Source organism: Stegastes partitus, unplaced genomic scaffold (genome assembly GCF_000690725.1).
Source record: "Stegastes partitus isolate 25-593 unplaced genomic scaffold, Stegastes_partitus-1.0.2 Scaffold14, whole genome shotgun sequence".
NCBI classification, from domain to species: domain Eukaryota; kingdom Metazoa; phylum Chordata; class Actinopteri; family Pomacentridae; genus Stegastes; species Stegastes partitus.
Window position 1 is genome coordinate 1674248 of NW_007577745.1, and position 7925 is coordinate 1682172.

Below are 7925 nucleotides of genomic sequence, written 5' to 3' on the forward strand. Positions count from 1 at the left end.
CAGCAAGTAGAAAAACAAACAAAGCTCATTTAACGCCTTTTGAACTCATTTCCAGTTCCCATGTATGAAGCAGACCAACAACGACGGGGTGACAACAGCATGATGTGTTTATCTGGCGAGTGAAGGAAGCTCCAGAACTCTTCCTGCTGTTTGGGTTTTGTGTTCGTTGATCTGTGATGAGCTCCGGAGCTGTAATCGTTTAGCAGTTGGCTGTAAACACAGATATTCAGGATGTCACATGCTTTACAGCATTCATGTCCATAATAATCCTGTAGCTGTTTGTGCTCAGATGTGGTCTGACCAGTCCAGCCAGAAGTGTAGAACTTGTGAACCGTAGAAGCTGACCCTGTCCCTGGTCAGCGGACACACAAACACCAGTTTTGGTTGTGTTCTAGGTTTTGTCGGCGCCCTGGCAGTTCACCTTCAGACACGATACAGCAGTCCGCCTCAGACCTGAGAACATTTACTGGACTGTTTCTGAGAACGTGAGCACATGGTTTAAATTCATGTGTAGAGTCCGACAGTCCTTCTCTCTGCCACCTAGCTTTCTTTTTTAATCGGGGAGCTGCAGGCATAGTGTTTGCATCTGGGAGATGTTCTGGTGGCGTGAGGCTTTGTCTCTAGACCATGATTTATCTACAGAATGGTTTATCAGTACCAACGTATCGCACCAGACTCAGAGTTATGGCTGCTTTAGCAGTGTGGACCCTTTTGGCACTGTTTGCCTGTGACACGGGAGCAGGTGCAGCGTGGCATCATAAACCTGGAGAAAGCTTCACAGTGTGTTCCCAGTGGGGAGGAACCCAGGTTCCCCTGCATCTTGATTCACAGTGAGGGGCTGCCACGCAGACATGCTGACAGAACGGACATGTGTGACCCTAACATATAGCTAATAATTAATTAGTCCAATTAGTCATGGATCTGCTCCATGAGTAGTTTTTCTTTCTGTCTGTCCATCACTTGCATGATCCACATAATGACAGTAAACAGACCACGAAGCACAACAAGGCAGCACCACATTAGAGTTCTGCTGGTTTTCAGTGACCAGATGAAGATCTGAACGTGTTGCTTCTAAAGCCCTAGAAATGAGAGGATGAAGGGAGGAGCCGCTCAGCTGACACAAGACAACGTGTGAAAGGACGACTCGTGTCCCGCAGCCTGTTTTCATTAATCCACTTTTAATCATGAAAAAACAGTGACAAAGAACAGATCTTTAACAAAAGTATAGCAGTGCTTGTAAATCCTTTTCCCATCAGCGTCGTCATTTCATTCATCGTGCAAAAAACAAATAAATACAGAGATTTTCTTTAAAAACACATCAGGGACGTAGTTCTCCTTCCACTCTGCAGCAGAGCCACAGCAAAGACACGACGGTCATGATCCTGTTTGTTCCTGGTTCAGATGCTCTGGCTCCAGACACATTTATTAGCATTAGCATAGCATAGACAAAATAAATAATGTTACACTGAGATGTTATCCTCAACATGAGCTCTAGCCAGAAGTGCTAGAGGTTACAAAAGTACAATTTGGCAAGAAGTAATCAACGCTGAAAACACAGACGGGTGAGAAAGTGAAGGAGAAAACCTCCATATCATGTCTCAGTCAGGTGCTGGTCCACAAGATGCTCTTTGGCTCTGATTGTACTACGATGGAACGCCATTCTCACAACAGTTTGTTTTTTGCAGTGACCCTTCCCTTTAAGAGGCCAAGCGGACTCAAAATACGCCAGAAAAACACCCACTAATCCTGAACAGAGCCACCGGGTCCCGTCAGCGTAGGAGTTAGGGTCCAGATTTTTCCTCTAATCTGTCACCCGTCTGTGTGGTTTCATCTGCACCTTGAAAGCTCACAAGGGTGAACATCCACCCCACCGTGTGGAATTTCTGCTGTACCCAAATAAAATAAGCTCACAACAGCAGAACTGTGAGGTCCAAATGCACACACAAGACTTTGTTTTAAAGCTGTCATTGTCTAGTTTCTGAAAATGTGCAACCAAAACAGCACCATCTCAAACATGGCTCAAAAAACCTAAAAAACCTCACTAAGCCTGGCTTCAATGGACAGCCAGCAACCTGTTGGATCGTAGAGGTTAAGACACTTCAACAGCTCCTTCTCCTCTGTGTGTATTGGCACCGTTTAAACGCTGAGGACGTTGTTCTTTGCTCTGCCTGTCACAAACGAATCTTAAGAATATTTTTGAAGACCCGTTTGAAGTTTCCGTTGCAGAGTGGGTATATGAAAGGGTTGAGAGTGGAGTTCACGTACCCGAGCCAGATGGTGAACATGTGGAGGTCATGGTGCACACACTCTCTGCAGAAGGCCATGACCATGAAAGCGATAAAGTAAGGTATCCAACACAACAAGAACACAGCGATGATGAAGCCCAACTGCTTGGCAGCTTTGTGCTCCTTACGGATCCTCAGACTTCGGATACGCTGGCGCGACTGGTCAATAAACCTTTGCCACGCCTGTCTCAGAGTCACTGCGTTATCTGGATCTAAGGTGGCGTTTTCTCCGCCTTCCTCGGGCCACGGCGGAGGCTGGCTGGGGTCATAGTTGTTGTACAGCACAGACGTGTATCTCTGCACGTCTGTTACCTGACTGATGTCACAGACTCTGCTCACAGAGTTCGGCACTGTGACGTGACATTCATTTAAGGATGCCTGGAGTTTGCTGTCATTGTTGGGCCCTGAGCAGACGGCGTCCGGCGGCCCGGACGCTTGACTCAGGGGGATGTCAGCATCTGTCTGCTTCTCAGGAGACAAGGAGCAGCTTTTAGCCTTTCGTGCCCTCCTCAGTCGTTTTGTTGTCATCGTAAGTAATGACGTCTGTTGGCATTTAACACCAATTTTTCTGTGAGCTCTCGAGGGAGCGGTTTTGGTTTTCTCAGCTTCCTCAAGGGAATACGTCTGATCGAGCGTGTTCTGGTCCAGCAGTCGATGTTTTTTAGATAGTTTCACTGGAGCCTCGCTTTCCCTCTTGTGTGATTTGGAGTCATTTTTCTCAGGGCTTTGAGCATTTCGACCGTTCTCATTTTCTGCAAATGAATCGGTGGGATGAATGATTCGCTCTCTGTCCCTGAGATGTTGCCTCACTGCCAAGTAGATGTGTGTGTAGAACCACAGCATCAAGACCAAGGGCACGTAGAAGTTGAAAACTGCAGTGATGACCTTAAACCACGTGACAAAACGAAAGTCTGTGTCACACTTGTTCTCCTCCTCAGGCTTAAGGTCCACGTGGGTGAAAGACCTCCACCCCAAAATAGGAATAATCCACATCATCGACAGCAGCCAGGCTCCACAGATCATCACGCTAGCTTTTCCCCGCGTTCGATATTTCAGGTATTTCAGCGGCTGTCTGACTGAGCGGTACCTGTCCAAACACAGGATAAACAAGCTAAAAATGGAGGCTGTGCTTGCCACGTAGTCCATTATCAGCCAGAACTGGCAGACGGCCCGTCCAAGCTTCCACTCGTCCTCCAACAAATACACAAGGTTCAAAGGCATAACTGTGGAGCCTACGATCAGATCGGCCACCGACAGGCTGACGATGTAGAGGTTGCCCACAGTGTGGAGGCTCTTCTCTTTCTTCACAGCGTAAAGTACGAGCAGGTTCATGATGACGGTGAGCAGTGACAGGAGTCCCAGGAAGACCCCCAGCAGGGCGTTGTGGATGTGGTCATTCAGGGTCAGGGTGTGATTGCTCCTCAGCCAGTCTCCACCAGGAAGGCTGCTCCAGCTGCTGTTGCTGTGGTTGACGAAGCTGCTGCTGTTGATGTGTGGAGGCTCTGCGGATGGCGGCAGACCAGATTCCATCATGGTCAGTGAGATGGACGCTGCTAGATCTTCTCACATTATGCACAGCTGTCGGTCAGCAGATCGTGACATGTGCAGGTTTTAATCAGCCTGTTTCCCAACGTTACTCAGTGTGAGGTGTGATGCAAGTGGGCCTTTACATTAAAGACAGTATTCCTTCCTGGCGGTAGTCACTGCGTCCTTGGGCTGTTGACCATTCTGTCCTAAATCCAAACTGGTAACATCTGAAAAACACAAACAGCACGACAGGTGATGCCTCTGTGTGGTACATGCAGGTTTCTCACCACTTTGTTCATGGAACACCACATCATACCCTAACTGTTATCCAAAGAAGAGAGCTGAACATGTCTGTAGACAATCTTTAAGAACACAGATGGAACGGAGATCAACTAAAAGGAAAAGAGCAGATGCAGTCAGAGCACAAGTGCCACTATGAAGAAATGAATCAATAGAAAATGCAGCTCAGCATTTCCTATGATCTCTTTACCTTCCTGCTTTGGACACAGTCTGAACTCTCCCTCCCTCCTTCTCTTTCTTTCACTGTCCAGCTGGCTTTCTTTAACACTTACACAAGGGGAGGGCTGCAACTCCCGTCACCGCCACAGCAGCACACAAACTGTGTCGCCGGCACAAAGGACACGAATATTCTGCTGGAATCTGTGTTTGGTTTATAAGAAGCCAACACGCCATGTCTGATAAGAGGTTTCAGTGTGAGCAGCGCAGCGAGATGTGTCCTATTAAACATGTCCGTGTGCTGTTGGAGAGGCTCTCATCTGAACTGTTGGATCGATTTTTAAGAGAGTAGTCGGAAACACACCGGTTGCCATGGATGCAGGTGGCATTTCTATACATAGCTGGTCCTCCTGTGATCAAACTACATTGAAACTGATCATTTGGCCATTATAGACGGTGCTGCGGTGCTAATTAATACGCAGGCTTTTCTAACAGGACCGTCATCGTGTGGTTCTCCTGTTGGTGTTGTTTGCCAGTAACAACATGAAAATGCACCCATACAGGTCCATACAGATCCATGCAGGTCCATACAGGTCCATACAGATCCATGCAGGTCCATACAGGTCCATACAGATCCATGCAGGTCCATATAGGTCCATACAGGTAGTGGAGCTGAGGCCATTCCTCTGAACACTGATGCTCTGTTTGTTCATGCCTGCTGCTTATGAAGAGCCCACACTAGATTCTGTACTTGAGTCTGTCTGTTGTGTGTATCTGTGTCTGCTTACTCACCGATGACACATGCAGGATGAGAAAAGGAAAAATAACACCAGCTCATGTGTAGCGCTTGGTGGGTAAAGCGCGCAGCAGTGGGCGCTGAGAGCTTCACTGACTCACTGCTTTAGGATCAATACACAACGCCTGAAGCAACAAAGATTTCTTTCTGTCTTTAGGATTTCTTTTGGGGACATTTCTGTGCCTGTATTTGACAGAGACACTAAGCATGGTCAGAGAGTGGCGGTGACACGGAAGCAGCGCTGTGCCGGAGCGCGCTGCGCGCTGCTCAGGACGTCTGCGTCCATGTGGGGTTCAGCCCAAACACTGGGCTGTCTGGTCGCCCTCGCGTTTACAGCCTGGATGTGACACATAGACTACAGCCACTGGAAGCAGATAATGAAGTGTGGCGCTGCTCTGTGCCTGCATTTATCAGAAACCTTCAGGGCGCAGCAGCTGCAGCAGAAGCCGCATTAAGGAGTTTCTTATGCCACATTTGACGCCCAAAATCTACCTTTGTACAGGTCAAATGCAAACTAAACCCCCTGTATCCATGCTGACCTTTACATTTGAAAAGCTCTACTTGCAGCTCCACAGTTTTTACAGTTTCATGACTTCATAAACTGTTTGAGGTAAATGAGGCTCGCTGTTTACAGCCACTGCCTCCGCAGCACAAATATTTAGGGACACTTATTAGTCACAGAATAACAGAACGAGGAGCAGAAATAAAGCTGCTGCGTGTTTTCTGAGCAGCACACTTGTTATCAGACAGAAAGAGGACATCTCTCCAAGTGTAATCTGCACAGCATGAAGATGTGCAGTGATCGCTGCCTGTCTGCTTTCATGACCACAGCGCGGGACTGGAGCTGAATCCTGCGACCTGATGAATCCTGTCTATCCAAATGAATAATGGCTCTCCTGTGAAATACTACAAGTCGGTGCTGAGAGAACCACCTGTTGATCACACATCAGACTTTCAGGCTTTTGGCACAAACACGCGTTTATCCAACAGCAGAGTCGAACAGTGGCGTGGATCGGTGAGGCGCCATGAAACAGCTGAGAATGTGAGCAAAAGTGACTACCTGTTGCTTGTAAGTGCCAGTGAAAGTAGTTTCAGACTTACCAGTGATGTGCGCGGATTTCCCCAAAACAAGTCCTCCTCTTGCAGCCAGCAGCTGTGGAGCGGCTCCTCTCCGCCTCCTCAGCCCACTCTGTCCGTCTCTGTCCGTCTCTGGACTGAACTTTGGAGCTCACGTGAATTACAGCAGGCATAAAAACCAACTTGTTATTGGAATCTGGCTTCACCTGATATGATATTGCGCGTTATGATTTGCCGTGCCATGAATCAGCGCATGCGTCACTGCGCAGCTACGCGCACTGAGCAACTTCCTATCACGAAATCTGGACATTACTGTAAGGACCAAAAGCGATTAGGCTGCTGGAGGTTTCTACAGATGTGCAAAACGTCTGCATGAACTGTCTAAATGTTTCATCCACTGTGGAGAGACGGCGGTGAAACCTGAACGTCCTCCAATCACAACACAGGAGCTAAAATGACGAAATCCTGCTTGTTTTTTTTGTTTTGTTTTGTTATTGCGCCAAGGAGGGCAATTGTCTTCCTGCTGTTGTTCTGAAGCAGAGTTCAGGACACTTGCTGCTTGCTCTGAACTCCGGCAGCTTTCCCTGAGCCTCAGAACATCCGGTAAACACGCATGTTGTTGCAGCATGAAGTGAGGTTGTGTGGCTGACCTGGTTTCTGGATTCCTCTGAATATTTTTCACGTGATTCCTCACCTGTGAAGCCAGCCCCTCTAGTTATAGACTCACCAGCTGTCTTCTAGCAGCCTGTCCACCCACGCCACTGCAGCGTGTGGGCTGTACACAGAACACGGGATGACCTGTTTGACTGACTCACATCTCGGACTTATCATTTGTTTGGGTGTTTTTAAAGATGAAACGTACAGTTTTCCAGCTGAGGTGTAAATCAGATCAGTTTCTCTGGGAAGAATCATTAAACTCGTATAGAATCCAGGTACTGGCTCTACGTTTAAACGTCTGCCCATCCACACACCTTGTTTGTCCTGTGGAGGGCTGCAGGTGTGCTGGAGCGCATCCCAGCCGCCGGCGGGCGAGGGGCGGGGGGCATCCTGCACAAGTGGCCAGTCCATCACAGGCCTAACACACTGGTCTGGACTGGCCAGTCAGCTTGCCATGCATGCCTGTGGACTGTGGGACGAATCCAGAGCACCACATGAAACCAAGCAGGCACAGAACAAAACATGCAAACTGAAAGACGCTCCTCAACCCAGGACCTCGGAGCTGTGAGGCAACAGTGCTAACCGCTGCAGCACTGTGCCGCCCTGCCTTTAAACACTGATTTGTAAATAGTTTGAATTTAAATTACAAGCAGCTGGAAGCCACAGCATCTACAGCCCCACACAGCAGCTCTGAATACATTTAAAATCTATTCTGGCTCCTAAAACAACACAAACACACTCGTTTGCCAAAAGCAAATATGTCTCCACTACTCTCAGCTTGGTACTGAGCAGATGATGAAACAGTCGCTGTAGAAACAAATGCCCTGTAGGGACCTATTAGGACGTTTGTCTCAACTGATATGACATTGGCCAACGGTGTGTTTTCTGTTGGAGCAGTCTGAAGCGCCAGAGGCAGCTCCACGCTACAGAACATATCAAACATGTGGAATAACGTTCAGCTCGTCACACAGCAGTGGGTGACGAGGCGTCGACTGTCCCTGCTAAAATCTGAGACTTTTTCTGGGATTTACCTTGGACTCCTCTGGGCTTTGGCCTGCTACAGCTCGGACAGCGTGACCTGAAGGCAGCACAATGCCATGAATGCATCACGGTGACCTGAATGCAGC

General features: G+C 48.3%; 1 protein-coding gene across 1 annotated transcript; it reads right to left on the reverse strand.

The window, feature by feature from the left end:
• Positions 1 to 2171: 2171 nt before the first annotated feature.
• On the reverse strand, positions 2172 to 3818 carry hrh1 (histamine receptor H1). Its single transcript, XM_008290046.1, has one exon. It carries the CDS (start codon positions 3816 to 3818, stop codon positions 2172 to 2174), a length of 1647 nt encoding a protein of 548 aa, XP_008288268.1.
• Between the last annotated feature and the right edge of the window lie 4107 nt (positions 3819 to 7925).

What these genes read in the sequence shown, in the direction of transcription:
- hrh1 (XM_008290046.1), bottom strand. Translation starts at nt 3,818, where the DNA reads ATGATGGAATCTGGTCTGCCGCCATCCGCAGAGCCTCCACACATCAAC.